The 23,195-nt window shown below is 48.3% G+C and overlaps 1 protein-coding gene across 2 annotated transcripts in view; it reads right to left on the bottom strand.

Moving 5' to 3' along the window:
- Positions 1-23,195, bottom strand: part of PLDP1 (phospholipase D P1) — a 117,588-nt gene that overhangs the window by 78,052 nt on the left and 16,341 nt on the right. For both annotated transcript variants that reach the window (XM_087380233.1, XM_087380234.1), the window contains exon 5: positions 11,860-12,030. In XM_087380233.1, the coding sequence (XP_087236359.1) occupies positions 11,860-12,030 (171 nt within the window). The remainder of the gene's footprint in view (positions 1-11,859; positions 12,031-23,195) is intronic.

The following is a 23,195-nucleotide window of genomic DNA, read 5'->3' as shown; positions in this document are numbered from 1 at the left end:
TCGCTGAATCCCCTCGACTACCCCCTCGCTGCTACCCCTCCGCTACCCCATCCGCCACCCCCTCGTTGCTAACCCCCCCCAACCCCCCCGCTACCCCCCGCTACCCCTCCGCTACCCTCGCTCCCCCCTCGCTACCCCCCCCCCCCAACTACCCTTGCTCAGCCCCCCCCCTCGCTCAGTTTTTTTTTTTTTTTGGGGCAGCTCCGACCTCCTGCAATCCCTCCTTTGCCCGCTGTTGCCTCCCCCATAATGAAGGGAACAGGGGGATGAGGACAGGAGACTAGGCGGGAGACCCTTTGGTCCAAATTTACATATGCGTGGAGATGGGGAAAGGGAACGGTGACAAGAGGAAAACACAAAAGCAACTCAGTCTGGAGGACTTCAACAAACCCAGCAACCGGAGCGGTTTGACAGTGGACAGCACCGTGGCCCAGAAGAACGGGACCCACCCAAAGCCCATGCCACTCACCACATCCTCGACCTCTATGGTTACTACCACTATTTTACCACCATCATCCGCCTCATCATCTACGCCTACAGAGATGAGACGAGGGGTACAGGAGGAGTTCGAGGTTCAAGTGGAGTTGCAGTCCTTTTCAGAGCCACACTTCAGGGGATCATTTCAGTAGAGCAGAGAGATACACATTCCAGATTTCTTTGGATCCAGATACGACACATGGATAGCCAAGATCTGTTTGTCGCAGTTTGCTACTTCCCCCCGGAGACCTCCCACTTTGCCAGAGATATTCGAGGTGATGATGAGACATCCCCATTTGCTGCCCTTTATCAGTCCATCGTTGACTTTTCTAGCCGCGGAGAAGTCCTTCTAGTGGGGGACTTCAACGCGAGGACTAGAACCCGTCAGGTACCACTTCTTGATTTCAAAGATGATTCCACTCTACTGGCAAATGTTGACCTTGAGGAGACAGGTATGCTATGGGTTTCGGCTGACAGGCGAGGTCCACTTTCATCCTATGGGCAGGCCCTATTAGACCTGGGCAGAATACATGATCTCATTATCTATAATGGTCTTGACAGATGGCCCGCTTCAGGTGGTTTCACATGCTTTCCACATGGGGGGGGCTCCAGTGTTGTTGATTACATCATGGGATCCCCTGTCTTCACATCTCGCATTACTGACTTCACTGTAGCACCTCTCCCCCTAGGGGCTGATCACACATACCTTTTCTTTCGCATCTCCACCTCCCTTCGCACAGCACCTTCCACCCCACTCAGGGCTTACTCCACCTACCACGATATACGCTTTGATCGGGATCACTCACCTTCTTACTCTGGCCGTCTGTACATACTTCTCGCTTATATTGACTTCATACCCCTTTTAGAGGATCGTGCTGCCCTTGTCACCCGCTCACTACACGAGGCTGCCATTCACGCCTTTCCCCACACCACCCGCTCCACCCGCCCACCACCCCCTAAAACCGTACCCTGTAATAGTTGGTACGATGATGAGTGTAAGGCCTTACGCCGTCGACTCAGATTCGAAACCAAAAACAGTCTTTCGAGCGCACCAGATACGCTACGTGAATACTGTAGACTGGTACGAAGGAAGAAACTAGACTTTGTTCGTCGAAACAAGGAGGAGCTACTGAACATTTTGTTTAATAACAACTCTAAGAACTTCTGGCGGAGATTTCTAGAAGGACGGTCCCCTCCGCCACTCACTGACACCCAGATCTGGTTTGATTATGCACGCACACTTTATGACATCCCAAATCAGCCAGTCCCTAGCCTCTCACACATGCCTCGTCCCACATCCTGCACCCTCTTCACTAGAGGAGGGGTAAAGGATGCTGTAATGAAACTTCATAATGGCCGAGCGAAGGATCACGAGGGACTATGTAGTGAGTTCATTGCATATGGGATTAACCTCCTAGCCCCGATCTTAGCAAAGCTTTTTAATGAAGTGGTTTGTTTGGGATTTCCACACACTTGGACCATTAACACTATCTCACCCATCCACAAGGCAGGGGATCCCATGAGCCCGGAGAACTACAGGACCATTATGATTGGACATGTCATGTCCAAGATTTATGCATCAGTACTTGACTCCGATGTTAGCAGACTTGCAGAGTGTCGAGGACTCGGAGCAGCAAGACAGGCCGGATTCCGGCGTGATCATGGAACCATGGACCACATTCTGACGCTCAGATGTATCATTGAGGAGGCGAGATCACGAAAGCATAGGGTTTATTGTTGCTTTGTGGATTTTCGCAAGGCATTTGACACAGTCCCGAGAGCCCGCCTCATACGGCGCCTACAGGACTTGGGTTATGACCAGGAGATCATTTGGGCTGTCATGGCACTTTACGAGAGAGTTTCTGGCAGAGTTCGGGTAGGATCCGGGTGGACAGACGAGATCATGAGTACCATCGGGGTCAAACAAGGGTGTCCTTTGTCGCCTACCTTGTTTGGCCTCTACATTGACGAGCTTGAGACAGTGACGCAGACACAGGGGGTGTAGGTTGCTCTCTTGCAGGCACGCTGATCTAGATTTTGCTCTATGCAGATGACGTGGCTCTCTTGTCTTCCTCAGTAGAGGGGCTTCAGAGACACCTAGACGCACTATAGTCCTTTTGTGAGTCTCATGATTTGAAGGTCAACCTGGGTAAAACCAAGGTCATGATCTTCAATACATCTCGAGCCATCATGCGTTAGGAGCAGTTCACATTTGCGGGGTCATCTGTTGAGATAGTTTCATCATACACTTATCTTGGGGTTATCTTCTCCGGACCAAGCTTCACTATAAGACCCACGATGCAGGCACGCTTGAGTAAAGGGTATGCCTCATTGGCTAGGCTAGAGAGGCAGTGCTTCCGCTCACACTTTCAGGATCCACGCACCAAGGGGTTGCTTTTTGACTCCTTGGCTCGCCCAGCGGGGATGTACGACAGTCCTTGTTGGGGGCCAGACTTGTCGGATACAGAGTGGGCCCGTGTGGAGTGGCTACAGGTTCTCATGCTATCACGGATGATTCGTGGTAAGTCATCCGTTCCTCACCAGATCATTCAGGCTGAGTTTGGGTCACCCCCTTTACAGCTAGATGCTGCATTTCAGGTCATTACATATCTGTACCGAGTTAGGGAATATGGAAATTATACCTCGGGGCGTAGCAGGCTACCATGGATAGCTTTATCCTCTTCTATGGCACTTGCAGTAGGAGGAGATCAGAGGTGCTGGTATGCACGTACAGAGAGATGGTTTGAGCGACTGGGGCTCCACATGGATAGACTACCTCCCTTCTAGTATAGCATGGATGCTCCGTTCTCTCCCCTCTTATCACACGAGGTCAACCAGGTTATCCATGAAGATCTACTACAGCTACACACTTTTCGGACCTGGTTGGAACCGAGTGAACTCCCAGTGAAGCTTAGCTTCTACAGAGATCACTTCTTACATATCACAGCGGAGGGTTTCATTGACCCACCAAGATACACACAGATTCACCTACCCCACTCAATGAGGATCTCTCTTGGGCAGTTCCGGGTCTCTTCACACAGACTTCGCATCAAGAGCGGCAGAGCAGAGCGACTACCCAGGGAGCGGCGCATATGCACACTATGTGACATACAGGAGGTTGAGACAGAGGAGCATTTCATCTTCACGTGTCCTGTGTACTATGAGATCCGAGGACGTTTCCACTGCCTCTTCAGAGATAGTTATGGGATTTTAGCCCATTTCCTCTCCTACCCAGACCAGCGGTGTTTGGCAGGTTTCGTTCATGAGACACCGCGAGAGGATACTCCGAGCACGGAGACAAGAGTAGACTTCTTCCTCGGTTGATCCCTCTCAGAGCTCTATCACGGAGTTCTTTCAGCTAGATCACATAGATCCCAACGAGACGAGGCCTCGACATGACCGTGACCCGACAGCTCAGACAGAGGGTCGACACACAGATCACACTTGAGACATCCCCTCCTTGTTTAGAGTTGGATCCCGACCGACGGGGGTCACAATAGCCCTGGTTAGACGTAGAGCTACGACCAAGAGACGTGCCAGGACCACACCTCTGAGTGGCCGACAGCACTCTATTGCCGACTTCATGCCTCCACTGCCTCATCCATCCTGATATCTTGCTGTTGCTGGGGATGATGATGATATTGATGATGATGCTGAGATTGATATATAGTCGACCACCGACATCACTATGTTGTACTTAGGACTTAGTACTACCATTCTGCATTTTTGGTATTTTGCATTTTGCATTGGTATGGACGCTCGTGTAGTAGCTCCACTACCACAGCTCGTTGTATCAGGATTTTCACAGTCTCATAGACCCATCGGTCTTCCGAAGACTTTAATAAACTTTCTTTCTTTCTTTCTTTCTTTCTTTCTCCTAAATCATCATCACAAGTCTCCTCTCCAGTAGCCTCACCACTAGCCCCACCGGCCACGGCTCCACAGTACTTTCCCCTCGTATCACCTCTACCTCTCAGTCAGCCACCCTTCATCGACGCGACATTGAAACTGCACAATGGCTGAGTTAAGGATCACGAGGGGCTATGCACTGAGTTTATCGCATATGGGATGACACGTTAGCCCCGATCCTAGCAAAGCTATTCAATGATGCTGTTTGCCTTGGCTTCCCCCGCACTTGGACACTCAACACCATCACCCCCATCCACAAGGCAGGGGATCCCATGGACCCGAGTAACTACAGGACTATCATGATTGGACATGTGATGTCCAAGATCTATGCAGCTGTATTGGATACGTTGGTCAGCCTGTTCGCATATGGGATCGACATATCGCATATGGGATCGACACATTAGCCCCGATCCTAGCAAAGCTATTCAATGACGCTGTTTGCCTTGGCTTCCCCCGCACTTGGACACTCAACACCATCACCCCCATCCACAAGGTAGGGGATCCCATGGACCCGAGTAACTAAAGGACTATCATGATTGGACATGTGATGTCCAAGATCTATGCAGCTGTATTGGATGCGTTGGTCACCCTGTTCGCAGAGATGAGAGGGCTCAGAGCAGAGGGTCACGCCGGTTTCAGAGGAGACCATGGGACTATCGATCACATACTCACACTCAAGAGTGTCATGGAGGAGGCCAGATCACGCAAGGAGAGGGTATATTGCTGCTTTATGGACTTCCGCAAAGCCTTTGACACAGTACCTTGAGCTCGTCTCATCACACGCCTACAGACACTGGGATTTGATCAGGAGATCATCTAGGCAGTCATGGCACTTTATGAGAGAGTCTCAGGCTGAGTTCGGACAGGTGCAAGTTGGACAGATGAGATCTTGAGTACCATAGGGGTCAAACAGGGTTGTCCCTTATCACCAACCCTGTTTGGCCTCTACATCGATGAGCTTGAGACTTTCATGGAGGCATTCGGAGGGACCGGTTGCTCACTTGCCGGGATCATCATCAGGATTCTTCTTTATGCAGATGACGTGGCACTCTTGTCGTCCACACCCGAGGGGCTCCAGCAACACCTGGATGCACTGTAGGTTTTTTGTTTATCCCATGATTTGGAGGTCAACCTTGGCAAGACCAAGGTCATGATCTTTAACACCTCTCAAGCAAACATGCAACGGAAGCAGTTCACTTTTGGTGGGTCACCAGTTGAGATCGTATCCTCATACACTTACTTGGGGGTCATCTTCTCCAGCCCGACCTTCACGATGAGACCAGCGATGCAGGCCAGACTGAGTAGGGGATACGTCTCACTGGCTCGGCTAGAGAGACAATGCTTCCACTCCCACTTCCAGGACCCTCAAACCAAGGCTCTTCTCTTCAACTCCTTGGTCCGACCAGCCGGTATGTATTGCAGCCCTTGTTGGGGGCCTGACATGTCAGAGATAGAGTGGACACGGGTGGAGCACCTGCAGATCCTCATGCTCTCACGGATGATCCGAGGGAAACCGTCTGTACGACATCACATCATTCATGCCAAGTTTGGTGCTTCTCCACTCCATCTAGATGCAGCCTTTCAAACCATCACATATCTACACCGAGTTAGATCATATGGGGACTGCACATCAAGGAGACAGAGGTTGCCATGGTTGGCTCTCAATTCCTCCATGAGGTTGGCAGCAGAGGGAGACGAACGATGCTGGTATGCACGGACTCACAGATGGTTTGTGAGACTAGGGTTTCACATCGATAGGATACCTCCTTTTCAGTACAGTTTAGATGCCCCTTCGGTACTCCCACCCACCATCCCGATCAGGCCACACACCAACCAGGTCATTCGAGAGGATCTCCTACAGCTACACACCTTTAGCACTTGGTTGGAACCGAGGGAGCTTCCAGTGAAGCTAAGTTTCTACAGAGATTACTGTCTTCGTATTTTGGAGGGATTCATCACACCACCGGGGTACACTGAGCTTCATATGCCTCACTCACTACGGATCTCCATCAGACAATTTCGGGTATCATCACACCGCCTCCGCATAGAGAGCAGAGGGGATTCCTAGGGAGCATCGCTTATGCATATTGTGCGACTATCAAGAGGTTGAGTCGGAGGAGCATTTTATTTTCAGGTGCCCAGTGTACTACGAGATCCGAGGTCGCTACCACTGCCTCTTCAGAGACGGCTCCGGGCTCCTTTCCAGATTCCTCGCCTACCCAGATCAGAGATGCCTCGCATCCTTCATTCACGAGGGAGTCCGACACAAAGAGTACTTACTCAGGCGACGGGGCTTGGCCACATCATCAAACACCTCTCATAGCAGGATCACAGAGTTCTTCCCATCGAGTGACATTGATCGTCCAGTCTCTAGCCGCAGACGTGACAGAGACCCCGACCCGATGACCGCAGCACGACACACGAGACATTGAGGGGACACAGATCACTCTGGGGGACCTCCCGTCATTGTTTAGACCCGGAATACGTCCCACCGGAGTCACGGTGGCTCTGGTCTTGCGTCGAGCCTCGTCCAGGAGACCGAGACACACGGCACCCCTTGACGGGCGCCAGCGTCCCATCACCGGCTATGCACCAGCCAGGGCGACATGTCATATGGAGGATTCCGCTCCGCTCCAGTCCTTTTTCTTTTCATTGTTACATCCAGATGTATTTGATTATGTACGATCAGACTTAGGATTCAGCACGGGTGATGATGCTCGTTTCAGTAGCTCCACCCTTATTGTGATTTGTATCAGGTTTTCTTTCAGTCTCATAGATCCGAAGACTCTAATAAAATTTCTCTCTCTCTCTCTCTCTCTCTCTCTCTCTCTCTCTCTCTCTCCTAGAACGCCGATCCCCCTCCCCCCTCACGGACACTTCCCTCTGGCACACCTACGCACGCACACTCTATGATATCCCTGATCAGCCCCCCCCGACCTCTCAGCCACCCCCCGCCCCGCTTCTTGTATCCTCTTCACAACCCAGGGAGTCACCCACGCAACACATAAGCTTCATAACGGTCGAGCTAAGGATCATGAGGGCCTATGCACAGAGTTTGTTGCCTATGGCATCAAAACTCTAGCCCCCATCCTGGCAACGCTGTTCAATGAAGCTGTCTGTCACGGGTTCCCCAGAGCCTGGACCCTGAACACTATCACACCCATCCACAAAGCAGGAGATCCCATGGATCCACGGAATTACAAGACCATCATGGTTGGACATGTTATGTCCAAGATCTATGCATCAGTGTTAGATGGCGAGGTCAATGCTCGCGCAGAGATACAGGGGCTCAGGGCATCCGGACAGGCCGGCTTCAGGATGGATCACTCGACTTACGATCACATTTTTACACTTAGAGGGATCATTGAGGAGGCCAGACACAGGAGACAGAGAGTATATTGTTGCTTTGTGGATTTCCGCAAGGCACTCGACACCGTTCCCCGCGCCCGACTCATCAGACGTCTGTAGGAGTTAGGCTACGACTCGGCGATTATCTGGGCAATAGTAGCTCTCTATGAGCGGGTGACGGGGCAGGTCAGGATTGGCACCAGCTGGACCCCAGAGATCACGAGCACTATCGGAGTCAAACAAGGATGTCCCTTGTCACCGACTCTATTTGGCCTCTACATCGACGAGCTCGAGACCACCATCAAGACACTCGGAGGTGCAGGCTGCTCTCTTGCGGGGACTGCCATCCAGATTCTCCTATACGCAGACGATGTAGTACTACTATCCTCTTCTGCTACTGGTCTTCAGTGACACTTGGATGGACTTCAGGCCTTCTGTGATACACATGACTTGAAGGTCAACCTTGGGAAAACCAAGGTGATGATCTTCAACACTTCCAGACCCGCTATGCACCGAGAGCAGTTCCTCTTCGCCGGCGACCCTGTTGAGATAGTTGAATCCTACACATACTTGGGCGTTGTCTTCTCAGGCCCGATCTTCACGATGCGCCCGGCCATGCAGGCCAAGATCAGCCGGGGATACGCCGCTCTTGCCACGCTGGAGCGACAATGCTACCACTCCCACTTCCAGGACCCGCGGACCAAGTCTCTCCTTTTTTATTCTTTGGTCCGCCCAGCAAGCATGTATGGTAGCCCTTGGTGGGGAGTCGACCTTTCAGACACAGAGTGGGCTCGAGTTGAGCCTGCAGATACTGATGTTTGCTCGGATGATCCATAGCAAACCATCGGTACCACACCAGATCATTCTAGCAGAGTTCGGCGCCTCACCCCTACAGCTTGATGCGGCTTTTCAGGCTATCACCTACCTCCACAGAGTCGGGGATTTTGGCTCCTCCGCTGACGGTCGCCTCCGCCTACCTTGGTTAGCCCTATCCTCCTCTATGGCCTTATCCGTTGATGGGGACCAGCGATGCTGGTATAGTCGTCTTTCCAGTTGGTTCACCCGACTGGGGCCTCGACTTAGACCGGTTGCCTCCTTTTCAGTACAGCCTCGACGCTTCACCATCTCCTCTCTCCCCCACTGACCAGGAGGTCAACCGGCTCATTCGGGCGGATCTGCTCCAGCTCCACACCTGGCGGACATGGTTTCTTCATTCTTGTGAAGCTTGACTTCTACCGTCGACACTGCCTCCAGATCTCACAGGAGGGCTTCATCACACCTCCGGGTTACACACAACTTCATCTACCACATGCGCTCCGGATCTCCCTCGGTCAGTTTAGGGTCTCGTCACACCGATTACGGATCGAGAGTGGACGCGCAGAGGGCATCCCACGAGAGGACCACCTTTGCCCACTTTGCGACTTACAGGAGATCGAGTTGGAGGAGCATTTTGCTTTCAAATGTCCTATCTATTATGCCATTCGAGACCGATACCACTGCCTCTTCCGCAACAGATTCGGCTCCCTCTCACATATGCTACAATTCCCGGATCAGCGGTGCCTTGCCGCTTTCTTACATGAGATGACCCGCCACCGAGATACTTCTCTCCGAGCACGGCGACACGAGCAGCACACACAGCGTGAGAATATCCAACGGCCTATCACTGACTTCTTTCAGCCATAGGATACCTCTTCTCAATCTAGCCGACGATGCGGACGTGAGCAAGAGCCAGAGTCACGACAGCTGCGTCAGCGGACAGATTCACACATCCAGGTCCATGACATCTCGTCTCTGCTCTCAGCCCGCCCCACTGGGGTTACCGTTGCCCTCATCCACAGGGCCACCCGCCGCCCCCGACGACCAAGCTCGACTAGGCCGCGTGACGTCAGAGGCCAATCATCTATCGCAGGGTTTTTTCCGACTTCCCATTTGACGGCCCCTCTATGATTGGTCTCTAACGATCACCACCTGCACATGTATACTGTATCTCCCCCCTCTGCCCCACTTTTTTGTGCCCCCCCCTTCTTCTTCTTTGTATCATCTGAAGGTAGACACATATTTTTTGTATCAGGACTAGACACATAGTCCTTCATAACCTCTTGTTTTGTAGAAACGGTTGGTTGGCCCATTTTGAGACCACCACCGTTATGCTCATTGTATCAGTTATCTTTAGTCTCATAGACCTTCACGGTCTCCCGAAGACTTTAATAAACTTTCTTTCTTTCTTTCTCTCTCTCTCTTCCCCCCTTCTCCTTAAATTCTCTCTCCTTCTCCCCCTTCCTCTCTCTCCCTTCTGCTAATTCTATCCTCTCTCTCCCTTCTGCTAATTCTATCCTCTCCTAATTCTTCCCCGACCCCTTTTCTTGTTTGAGCCACATGCATCCTTGCAGTCTACTAGTAACATGATTCGAGACTACTTTCATGCAAAGAGGGACCTCACTGACTCAGTCTTCAGGATCTGGAATCCTTATGTACAGGTGGTTTTGCTCTATCCCAAGGGATTTCTATTACTCTGTGGTGGCTAAACTAGGAAGTAAGAGGTATTGAGACAGGGACCAGCTGTTCATCCCAGGGATGTCTATTACTCTATGGTGGCTAGACTAGGAAGTAAGAGGTATTGAGACAGGAACTAGCTGTTCACCAGCCCTGCAAAGGAAAGAGCAGAAGAGATCCTCAAATTTGTAAAATCAGAAGCCCCTTGCTACAGGGATCGTCAGCAGGTGCTCTTGGAGCAAAGCAAAGGGCTGAATATTCATGCAAATGAGGCTTTCCGGATTGAAAGAGTTCATAAGCACTATTTTCTTGCCCTCATGACAAGGAAAGTGTGAGATCATTTGTTTCTAAGGGTGCTTTGCAGTCTGATCCACAGATAGTCATACAGATTGCTACAAATTTATATGCCTTCCTTCTTACTCCTGATACAGATGCTGCTAAGATAAGGGTTTGAAAAACAGTTCCTTTGTTGGTGACCCCTAAGATGAGGATCTCTTGATGCACCTTTCACTAACAAGAAATTTGTGATGCCGTATATGCTCCGAACAAGGCAAATGCCTTGTCTCAGATGGATCGACTTCATCCTTTTTCATTTCTGTGTGGGATGATATTAGTCACCATGTCACCTGAACTCTTCAAGGTGTCTAGGACTCTGGTTTCATGTCCTCTTCTCTTTCAGATAGCCTTATACACCCTATCCCCTTTTGTGCATGTGAGGGATAACCATCAAAAACTGCTTTTTGCCTCTCACCAGTTTTTGAAGCCCTTTTTTCAATTCCTCATGTTCATCCTCAGTTGTCCTGTCTCTTTGAAACCCTGTACTAAACCTTGATATATCCTCCTTTCAGGGTGTGCATCTCACTGAGGCATTCACTCGCATGCTTTCAGGGCATCCATCCATCCATTTTAGCAGCAGGTTTTCCTCTTCCACAAATGCAATAAGCATGGTCCTGGCAAGCATAAGAGGAAAGCATTCTGTATGCTGTCTGTAACTCCCATGCCCATTGGTTCTCAATAGGTACATTTACTTTCATAAGGGCATCATCCAAGATCTCAGGTGTGTGATCTTGAGGACTTGTAAGGTTCGGCATGCAAAATATTCACAAGGCATACTTCAATGACGTAAAGTACGTACTGATGTAAAGATGCAGCTTGTTTGCCTTATAAACAGCCAACCCTTTTTTCTAGAAAACCTGCTGCCCACTAATTGCAGGTGGCTTGATTTGATATCACAGCCCACTATCCACAGTGATAGAGAAAGGAAAATGCTTAGTCATGCATATGCACTGTTTTTGTAGTTCCTAATCTGATAAAGGCCTGTGCTTAGCACAATAAGAAAAAGAGGCTGACAAAGAGAAAGAATGTACAAATTTGAAAATAAAACGTGAATGCTTGTAGAGTTTTCCTTTGCAGGAAGGCAAAATTTCATGTTCCCAACTCAGAATTGATAATCCAGCATATAGCTGTAATTATCATTCTGAAAGTAATGTGGTGAAAGCTTATGAAAATGGCGCATTTCTTCAATATCCTTCATCTTGAAGCACATACACTCAACAATCAAGTTTTTCTTCACGTGTTCACTCATTTTCACAGATTTATTTTAAAGTGACATCAAAAACTGAAATTGCAAACCTTTTGCCATGTCTCATTGCAGCAGGAAACCCATTTACAGCATGAGCAGCAAGAATGCTCCTCTGATGGATGAATTCCTTGTAGGTGCCTCACTAGCACATAGCCTTCTCTCAACTTTGGACCATATTCTGGTACAAAAGAGAGTTTGGATACTTGAAGAAATTTGCAGACCTGCAACAAACATTTAGAGTTAAATATTTATTTATTTATTCCATGTACAAGCACTTAGCAAATAGCCATGAACAAGCAATCAAAAGGTGATATAAAGTCCGTAAAAAGTCTTTCTCTGCAGCCAGTCCTCTACAACTTTACTCAGGCTGAGCTAAACACAAAGCAGACCATAGTTGTTCAAACCAAAGAAAAGTCCTATATGGAATGCAAATCAATATGACCATAGAGGACACACAAGTTCAGCAAGTTAGGTATGTGCCTTTTGTACTTCAATATCTTCCCCCCTTCAATAACTGATCAAAAGTAAAACTTAAAACTTAAAGTTTCACACATGCTCCCGTACACGATAATGAGCTTTGAAATTTGAACATTGGAATTTCATGTAGGTGATGTTTAGGTTTTCTCGGATGCGTAGCATAGTATGAGCTCAGTCTATGCCTAACAAAAAAATCTCACTTGATGGGAACAACAATAAAGTGATGATTTGGTTTCTCAGAATGTGGGCACTGTCACGAGGGCATGAGTTTGAACTTGCATGTGGGCAAGACCCTGGAAAACTGAGTGGGCAAGGCCATAGGATGTGGATATGCAAAGTTCCCCCTAGGGATTAGTGCCTTGGGGGTGAATTTGGGGCCCGGTCCAAAGAGGGGGCAAAGGACCCTTAGAATTCAAGTTGGGCCATTGGTTAGGTCCTAAAAATTGGGCCTTGGTTAGGTCCTAAAAATTGCCTTGCCCTACTAGAGAGGGCAATGGGGGCAAATGGAAAGGGGGATGCCACATGGCATTTCCCATACTTTTGATGCATTTGGCAAGGTTGCATGTGGAAGTACCAAGGGAATCCACGCAAGAAAAAGGATGGGCAACAAGATTTTGTGAGCAAAGGAAGACAAAACATTTATTACGAAAGACCTACTTCTATACGGATTGTTGGTCGAAGCTATGTACGGATTGGTACGGCGGGTACGGAGAAGCAGATCGGCTATACGAACGCCTTGCTGCGGATTAGTATAGTGCATACCAAACTACCATACAAGTGAACTGGTACGGACTGCTGGCTGTATGGACTATCCATATGAAACTGCATACGTTTCGCTAGGCTGAGTACAGGCTGCTGGCGCACCGAAAATGTACGAGCAGATTGTACAGCCTACACAACAATGCACGAAAGCTGACAATGGTTTGTACGGATAGCTACTGACATGGTAGCATTTGAGTTCCCTTTCTTTTGATTGTGAGCTGTTTTGGAGTGACTTCGTTGGCAGGGTGGTTCACAGTGGATGCTTTTAGCTCAGGTTCTTATTCCCGAGGTTGCGAGCAGACCATTTATGCTCTCTCCCATTGCTTGGGTATTTCAGTAATTAGTGGACACCTGAAGCAATGAGGGGAGTTGTGTGACCCCGCATGGGCTGCTAGCAACAACTCTAAGCTTTATGCAGGTGTTTGTGTCACCAAGCTGTAAATATCCGAAAGTCAAAGTATTGAGTTGCCCATTTATCTTATCATAATTAAAGAGTTTTTCATTTGTGTTAATTATGGTCAAAGAGGAGTTGATTTAAGGACTTTTGCACTGCAGCTCTATGAAGATGAGATGTGCATTTGCATTCTTGAGGTTCACCCTCTAAGTCATGGGTATGTTCTTTAATGTTTCCTTTCCTATGTGCGTTGTGGTAGTAAGTCACATATCATGATGTATCATCCTTGTTTGATTGAGATCCATTACCAGGATTTCACACTAAATTACAGATGATTTTTCACTTGCTGTACCGTGATTTCAATAAGCTAGTATGGCATATATCATTGGGTGTGTACATGCTTTGTGAGTAAGTGGTAATATGTTTTTTTTTTGGCACTTTGGTTGGTGCATGCTGTTTTGATTGTAGACATGACATTTCTCTAAGAAGCCTCAAGGGCCCTTACGTTCTCTGAGATGATCCGGATCACCATTTTTACTGTGTTGCTCTGTTTCAGTGTCTTCTGCGCAATATATTAGTGTTGAATTCAAATTGCATATAGAAGATTTTTACTCATCTGCGTGGGTAAATGAACCTGTAGGAGGAAGGGGTGAAACTGCCATGTGAGCAGCAACATGACTGCCACATGGGAAACAGATCATATTCCTTGTTATGGTTTATTTGGGGCAGCCCAAAGGACAACCAAAGACTGCCTACAGGGGCTAGCTATGGGGATGGAAAGAGCCCAGCCATTAGCCCATGCGGAGGGCCCACTATTGTGGAGGAATATATCTGAGTTTTTGCTATCTCTCTCTCTGTCTCTTTGAGTGTTGTTTGAGCTAGATCGGGAGTGTCAGGTGTGAGTGATTCTATCCTCTATTTCCAACCTCTATTTCCAACAAGTTCTGCCCCAGGCCCTTGGACGACGTGCAAACCAAATCCTCCACGAGCTCATGGGGTCTCCAAATGGATCCCTGCCCGTGCGACAAGCCAAGGCTGTTCCTAGGCCCAAGCGCACAGCTCCCACGATGCAGCCTATGAGCTCTTGCATGCGCCATCAGCCCAAAATCCCAGAAACCTGATCGGAGATCTCTCCAACTAGCACAAAGCTCCCGTGAAGGCAATCCACCTCTCTGTCCTCAGTCCCGAAGCAAATCCGTGCCCCCGCCACGACCAGCCAACCCGTGACAGAATCTTGCGTGCACCACCCACACCATTGTCCATCCACCTACATACGTCGACACCTACATACGTCGACGTCCCAGGAGGTTCCAAGGAATTCCTTTCCAAAAACAAATTGCATGGGCTGGCCCTGTGGCAGCCCACGACTCATTTGCCCCTTGGTCCTTTAATTTGCCCCTAGGCCCCTCCTCTAGTGGGACATTTTTTAAAGCCAAACCAATGGCCAACTTTGGATCCTAAGCTACTTTGGGCCCCTCTTGGCTCTAAACCTTTCGTTTGCCCCCAAGGCACAACCCAACATGCATGCGCCAGGATTCACGCCCTCATGACAATCGTGCAGAGAATCACCTCTACCATGCTATGCACAATATAACTATTAATAAGCATGTATCTCGATCGTTTTAAAAATAAAACACCATTGCACCAAAAATTTGTTATCTTGATTCCTTTGAGATGAAGTTTTAAGAATCTTGTACCTTTGACATAGACCTCGGGAACAACCTTTTGTTTGCAAGTAAGATAGCCATCAAGAATAGATTCCCCATTCCAAGATTAGATGATATCTTGGATAGATTGGAGGGATCCACTATCTTCAGCCGCATAGATCTTAAGAGTGGGTATCATCACATACACATTCGTCCAGAGGATGTGTCCAAGACAACTTTCACGACCAGCTTTGGGTTATACAAGTTCTTGGTTATGCCATTTGAGCTTACGAATGCTCCTGCCACCTTTAAATAGATGAAGGACAGAATCTTCTTGGAGCACAAATCTTTTGTGGGCACTTTCTTTGATCATATGATAGTGTACTCAAAAGATGAGGTAGAGCATAAGAAGCATTTGGCAATAGTATTTGCAGAACTCAGCAAACACAGGCGAAGAGTGAATTCTTTATGCCTGAGATTCACTTTTTGGGACACATTGTCTTGAAGGATGGAGTGTGCATGGGCCCTGCTAAGATTGAAGCAATCTGCAATTGGCCACAGTTGAAAAACTTGCAAGAAGTACGAAGCTTTTTGGGTTTATGCTCGTACTACAAGCGGTTCATACGCTACTTTGCTGAAATTGCTTCATCCCTCTATGCAATGCAGAAGAAGGAAGCATCTTTTATATGGGCTGAAAATCAATTGCAGCATTTGAGAAGCTACAGGAAAAGATTAGTTCGGATCCAATGTTCATCTTGCCATAACTCCGAAAAGCTTTTGCTGTCCAAGCAGATGCATGTGGAAAGAATGGCTTTGGAGCGGTCATTATGCAGGATGGACAGTGGTGGCCTATGAGAGCAGAATTTTGTGAGATGATGAAAGACATCTGGGAATTTATGAGAAGGAATTACTCATGGAAGCACTATTTACTTAGGGTTGATTTCACAGTGCTGCCAGATCATCAGTCTTTGAGATATTTCCTCACTCACACAAAGCTATCTGAGATGTAGTGTTAGATTCTCACTATGCCCACCTGTGAGCACCCGATTTGAGGGGACAAGGGGCAGTGAGAGGTAGGAGGGCTGGGGAGAGAGACTCAGGCCAGCATCGGAAGGAGAATATAGGCGACCAGCACACGGGCTGGGTCGCAGTCTGCAACAGCAGGTATAAAGGGGGGCTTTAGGCCTCACATGGAGGCACCAGCAGCAGCGCGGACTGGCCACCCAGGGCACCCTTATATAGGGGCCTGTGGCTGGCCCAACCTTATATAGGGGCCTGTGGCTGGCCAAGTCCGCCCAATCAGGGCCACCGACCAGGGCCAACCCTGGTCGGTTTATGGGCCCCATATAGTCAGCCACCAGACAGGGTACCGACCCTGCTGGTCGGTCATCTGAAGGGGCCTGGGCAGAGCCTATAAAAGGCCCACTTCTCCATTCAGCCCAGCATCCAGTGCATTACAGAAAGCCTTCTCCAGGGCAGTGTTCAGCACTCAGATCTAGGGCAGTTTGTGAGAGAGAGTTCATCAGTTTTCTCCAGCACCCTGCTGTGATTTGTACTGCTCCCTTGGAGCCATTTTCTGCCCACCATCCGGTGGATGAATATACTCTCTCTCTCCATCTATACTTGCTGTTATTTCTGAGAATGTTTCTGTTGCATGTGTGGTCATCTATCTAAGCTGAGTGTGTAAGAGTTGGAGAGATCTTGGGTGGAGGATTCAGTGATTCATTCCCTCTTGATTTCTAACATGGTATCAGAGCCATAGGCTCTCAACTCTTCTTCATCAAAGCACTCTCTGAAGGAAGGAGTCCCTTGGTAGAAAGGCGATTCCGTTTTCAGCTCAAGCTAGCACGGGAGGTCAGTACATCTTTTTGCTTCAGTTTTTTTTTTCAGTTTGCTATTCACCGAGATGGATCAGCGTTCAAAAGCCTCTACACCCACTGCTCGTCCTTCCTCCTTCTCCAGTCATCTTCCTTCTTCATTCATTCCCAATTTTGGTGAAGCTGGAAAGCTTGATGGGACGAACTATCCAATCTGGAAAGTCAAGATCCGAAGTCATCTGATGGCACGGAAGCTGTGGAAGATAGTGATTGGGACCGAGGAGACGCCGGAGGACATTGTGGACAAAAGAGGTGAAGGTCTATTTGAAGCAGATGCGGATGAACTCATTGCATGGGAGGAGAGGGATGCCCAAGCCTCAGCAATGCTAGTCAACACAACAGCAGATGATGTGATCCCTCATATCCAGTTGGCAGAGACGTCTTCAGAAGCGTGTGCCATACTGAAGGAGCTGTATGAAACCGACAATACAGCCCGTATCATTACTCTTCAGCATCAACTTTATAATCTTGATATGAACGAGGGTGATAGTGTACATGACCATTTGACAAAGGTAAAAGTCGTGCAGGACCAGCTCGCAGCGGTTGGTCAGAAGGTGGACTCGAGCCAATTGGCGTTGCTCACACTCCACAAGTTGCCACGGAGTTTCAAAAGTTTTGTGACTACGGTCACTGCGGGTCAACGGACTAAGCCAATCACCTTTGAGGAGCTTGGCCCACTCCTGCTTCAGGAGGAGGCTCGAGAGAAACTCTTTACACAAGCTGACGAGAAGGCATTAGTGGCCAAAGACAAGCCTGGAAAAGGCAAGTCAAAGGAGTTCAAGAAGTCAGAGGACGCTGACCGAAAGAAGAAAATGAAGTGCTTTTATTGTGAAAAGCTTGGCCACTCCGCCAAAGAATGTCGAAAAAAGGTGGCATATCAAAGAGGAAGAGAGAAGCCAGGATCAAAGAAGAGCCTAAGAATGATTCTGTGACGACAGGACAGTTGTTTTTAATCAGTGAACATTGCTCAGCGTATGCAGTCAGTGAGGGAAAAGAGGGTTGGTATGCTGACAGCGGAGCTTCAAAGCACATGTCTAACATAAAGACTTGGTTCAAAACCATGGAAAGTACACACCCGGATTCCAAAGTTTCTGTCGGGGATAGCCGAACATGTCCTGTGAAGGGCATTGGTAGCATTCCTTTCATTACGACCGCAGGTGAGGAGAAGGATATCTCTGGAGTACTTTATGTACCCAACCTTTGCAAGAACTTACTGTCTGTAAGTCACATGGACAAGAACACATGTCAGTTATCTTTGAGGACGGCAAGGTCACCGTGACATCCAAAGCAAATGGACAGATGGTGGCCCAAGGAGTCGAAGAAAACGGACTGTATCGCCTCAATGCAATGTTGGTTCATGAAGACAACGGAAAGTCCAAACTTTGGCATGAGCGCTTCAGTCACGTCAACTATGGAACCTTGGCTGAGATGTCAAAGTCGAAGATGGTGGATGGACTTTCACCCATTACAAGGAAGGATGGTGTCTGTCGGGCTTCTCTAGAAGGCAAGCAGCACAGGGACAAGTTCCCACAAGAGGCCTCGTTTCGGGCCAGCAAACCACTTGAGTTGGTTCATGCCAACATTTGTGGCCCAATGTCTACAGCATCGTGGGCAGGATCCAAGTACTCACTTCTCTTTGTGGATGATTTCAGTAGAATGACCTGGGTGTATTGCTTGGCTAAAAAGTCACAGGCTTTCGAGAAATTCAAGGACTGGAAGGCCAGAGTTGAAAAGGAGACAGGGGAGAATGTCAAGATGTTCCGTACAGACAGGGGGGGAGAATTCACCTCCAATGAGTTCAACACATTTTGTCGCAAGCATGGGATTAAGCGATAACTCACCACAGCACATACATCTCAGCAGAACAGGGTAGTCGAGAGGAAGCACAAAACCACCACAAAGACAGGGCTTCCTATGTTACGAGGGAGGAACCTTTCTAAAGCCTATTATAGTGAAGCTGTCAATACAGCAGTACACATCCTCAACAGGACCAAGACGAAGGCCGTCAAGGACAAGACTCCATATGAGGCATTTTATGGTAAGAAGCCCTCTATCACACATCTTCGCATTTTTTGTTCTAACACATGGGTGCATGTGCACAAGGAAGAGAGGACCAAGCTTAATTCCCGCAGCAGAAAATGTATCTTTGTTGGGTATAGCAAAGAATCCAAGGCCTATCAACTCTTCGACCCAGTAAAGAAGCAAATCCTTATCAGTCGGGATGTCATCTTCGAGGAAAAGAAACCTACACTCCAGGAGGAGCCTCAGATTGAGGAGGAGGAGATTATTCAATCCCCGAACCCACCCTGCCCCAGGTTGACCATCCAAGAGGTGAAGAAATCGGAAGTTGACGTTCCACAAGGCACTGAGGAAGACCAGGATGTTCTAGAAAAATTCCAGTTCCTCCTCCCGCTGAGAAGCAGAAGAGGTTGCCCCAATGGTACCTAAGAACATTGGAAGACTCTCGGGTCACCGATATACCTGAGAGTAGCAGTTCCGGATTGTGACAGTCCCAACGTCTTAAGAAGACCCCATCCATGAACTTTGCGCTGGTAGCTCAGCTTGAAGAGCCAAGGACCTTCAAGGAGGCGAAGGCAGAGATGGATGCTATCCTGAAGAACAATACCTGGGACTTAGTGGCCAGGCCCCCACGACGGAAAGTCATCGGCACTAAGTGGGTATACAAACTTAAATTCAAATCGGACGGCAGCTTGGATAAGTACAAAGCCAAGTTAGTGGTCAAAGGTTTTGCTCAAACTGAAGGCATGGATTTTGATGAAACTTTTGCTCCCACAGCTCGCATGGTTACTATCGGGACAGTGATTGCCCTTGCTGCCCAATTCCATTGGCCTATTTTTCAAATGGACGTGAAGTCCGCATTCCTTAATGGAACCCTGGAGGAGGAGGTGTACGTCGAGCATCCACAGGGCTTTCAAGATCCAGGGTCCCCATTAAAGGCCTGCAGGTTGAAGAAGGCGTTATACAGGCTGAAACACGCCCTTAGAGCTTGGTACCAAAGCAAAAGATAGGGCTAAGTCGGAGTCCTTCTGAGGCAAACCTCTACTTGTTCATGGAGAAGGGGTTGCAATTGGTACTCATCCTCTATGTTGATGATCTTATCTTGACAAGTGACCATGTCAAGAGGATTTCCCAAGTCAAGGAGCTACTCATGACTGAGTTTGAGATGACTGACCTTGGGTTATTACACTACTTCCTTGGGATAGAAGTAAAGCAGGCCAAAAATAAGATCTTCGTTTCACATTAGAAATATTGCAGAGAACTTCTAAAGAGATTCCAGATGGAAGATTGCAAGACAACAGTAACTCCCATGGAGGTCAGACTCAAGCTAAGTGTTCACCACACATCTCAACCGGTCGATACTCCTTTGTACCAACGATTGGTAGGAAGCTTGCTTTACCTTACCAATACTCGACCTAATATTTGTTATGCAGTTGGGCTATTATGCCAGTTCTCTGCTTCTCCCGGGAAGAGTCATTGGGATGAAGGTTTACGGCTGCTGAGGTATCTAAAGGTACTTGCACCTATGGGATCACCTACACCAAAGGCATCGAACTAGGCGGGTTCTGTGACAGTGATTAGGCGGGTGATGCTAACACCAGAAGATCAACAACAGGATACTGCTTCTTGCTTGCATCTGGTGCCATCTCTTGGCTGAGTAAGAAGCAACCCATAGTGGCCCTTTCATCTACAGAGGCAAAGTACAGAGCCGCATGTACAGCAGCTTGTGAGACACTGTGGTTGAGGTGGATTTTGGAGGACATGGACATGTGTCAGGAGGACGTAACAGTGCTGATGTGCGACAATCAGAGTTGCATAGCCATTGCCAAGAATCCAATGTACCATGCGCGGACCAAGCACATCGAAGTTCATTACCACTTTGTTCGAGAGCTCATCATCGACGACGTGATCGAGCTCATGTACTGCCTGACCGCCGACAACTTGTCTGACCTCTTCACGAAGGCACTCCCTCGAGAACAAATGGAGCACCTCATCAGACGTATGGGGATTGGCCCACAGTTGTAACATTGAGGGGGGGTGTTAGATTCTCACTGTGCCCACCTGTGAGCCCCCGATTTGAGGGGACAAGGGGCAGTGAGAGGTAGGAGGGCTGGTGAGAGAGACTCAGGCCAGCATCAGAAGGAGAATATAGGCGACCAGCACACGGGCTGGGTCGCAGTCTGCAATAGCGGGTATAAAGGGGGGCTTTAGGCCTCACATGGAGGCACCAGCAGCAGCGCGGACTGGCCGCCCAGCGCACCCTTATATAGGGGCCTGTGGTTGGCCAAGTCGGCCCAACCCTGGTCGGTTTATGGGCCCCATATAGTCGGCCACCAGACAGGGTACTGACCCTGCTGGTCGGTCATCTGAAGGGGCCTGGGCAGAGCCTATAAAAGGCCCACTTCTCCATTCAGCCCAGCATCCAGTGCATTACAGAAAGCCTTCTCCAAGGCAGTGTTCAGCACTCAGATCTGGGGCAGTTTGTGAGAGAGAGTTCATCAGTTTTCTCCAGCACCCTGCTGTGATTTGTACTGCTCCCTTGGAGCCATTTTCTGCCCACCATCCGGTGGATGAATATACTCTCTCTCTCCATCTATACTTGCTGTTATTTCTGAGTATGTTTCTGTTGCATCTGTGGTCATCTATCTAAGCTGAGTGTGTAAGAGTTAGAGAGATCTTGGGTGGAGGATTCAGTGATTCATTCCCTCTTGATTTCTAACATGTAGTGGCTCATGCATTGTCAAGGAAACCTCAGGTTTCCACCAATGTGACCAGAAAATGCGTTTCGAGGCACCGAAACACGAAGAAACTTTTCTAGCAGAAACATCTACGAAACGTGCGAAACGGCGTGTCTAGGGCAAAACGTCAGGGCACAAAACGCCGAATCTGGTGGGTTTTGCTGCTGCTGCTCGTTGCTTGCCTCCATAGTTCTGAGGTATCTGTGCATGTAATATATGTATGTCTAATAATATATTTTATATAAAATATATATTTATAGGCGTTTCTAGACAAAACGCCTGTTAAATTCTAGAAACATTCTTGCAACACTGGTTTCCGCAGTAACCATTGCCTACCACAATGAGTTGGATGCAACAATGGACCAATATGCTAAAGATAAGGATTCTCAAGGATTTATGACCAGATGTCTAATAGCGAGCGTCATGAGCATTATACTCTCAGAGATGGCTTTCTTATGATGCACAGTCGCCTTGTGTCACAAAGTAGTTGAGATCAAAGGTTATAATAGAAAGTCATGCTCCACCGTATGCATGGCATAGAGGATTTGAGGCCACGGTGAAAAGAGGAGCACTTTTTCTATTGGCCAACTTTGAGATGGGATGTGGATGCCTTTGTTAGAACATGCATCATCTGTTAGAAGGTCAAGTATAACCGACAGAAGACACATGGGTTGTTGCAGCCATTGCCTATCCTAGATAGACCATGGGAGAGCATTGCCATGGATTTTTTATATTTGATCTTCCTAGGACACCTACAAGGAATGATGGCCTTTTAGACTATTATATGCCGGTTCAGCAAGCAGGCACATTTCATTCCGGTGAGAAAGAAAATAACAGCAAATCACATGACAAGTTTGTTCATGCATAACATCTTTAAATATCATGGGTTGCCTCAGTCTATCGTTAGTGACAAAGATCCACACATGATGAGTCTATTTTAGAGAGGGCTCTTTGAGAATATGCTTCTAGCTCCAAGCTGAGAAGAATCTAACTCTTCCTGTCCTTGTGCAGCCCCTCACAAGCACCTGTTGTAAGTCCAGCCCTTGACTTACCTTCTCTCCCACACTCTCCAAATACCTTCTCTCCCACACTCTCCAAATCTATGAAGGTACTTTTCCTGTTTCTTTTACATTGTACTTCCTGCACACTTCAGCAATTCATTTGCTAATCCTAAGTGAATGGATCTAGCCTATTTTCTGTTCAAAGCTATTCAAGTCTGTTCTAAATATGACTAGGCTAGCCTAGGCTAAACCAGTTGGGGATAGGGATAGTGTCATGTGCATGGTGTACCTAGGGTTGGATAGCAGGTGAACGTGGGTCACGGGATAGCATAGGGCTGGATGGCTATTTTTAGCCGAGATTGCTATATATAGAGATTGATTCATATATAGTGCTCGCTTTATATGGAGGGAGCTATTCATAGCATTGTGCTATCTATAGCCGGTTTCCTTCTACCACGTGCTCGGGGATGGT

The sequence above is a fragment of the Dipteris shenzhenensis genome, chromosome 10, assembly GCF_047967505.1.
Source record: "Dipteris shenzhenensis isolate YYH24624 ecotype China chromosome 10, Dip_SZ_1.0, whole genome shotgun sequence".
Lineage (NCBI taxonomy): Eukaryota > Viridiplantae > Streptophyta > Polypodiopsida > Gleicheniales > Dipteridaceae > Dipteris > Dipteris shenzhenensis.
This window is presented reverse-complemented; position numbering and strand designations above follow the sequence as displayed.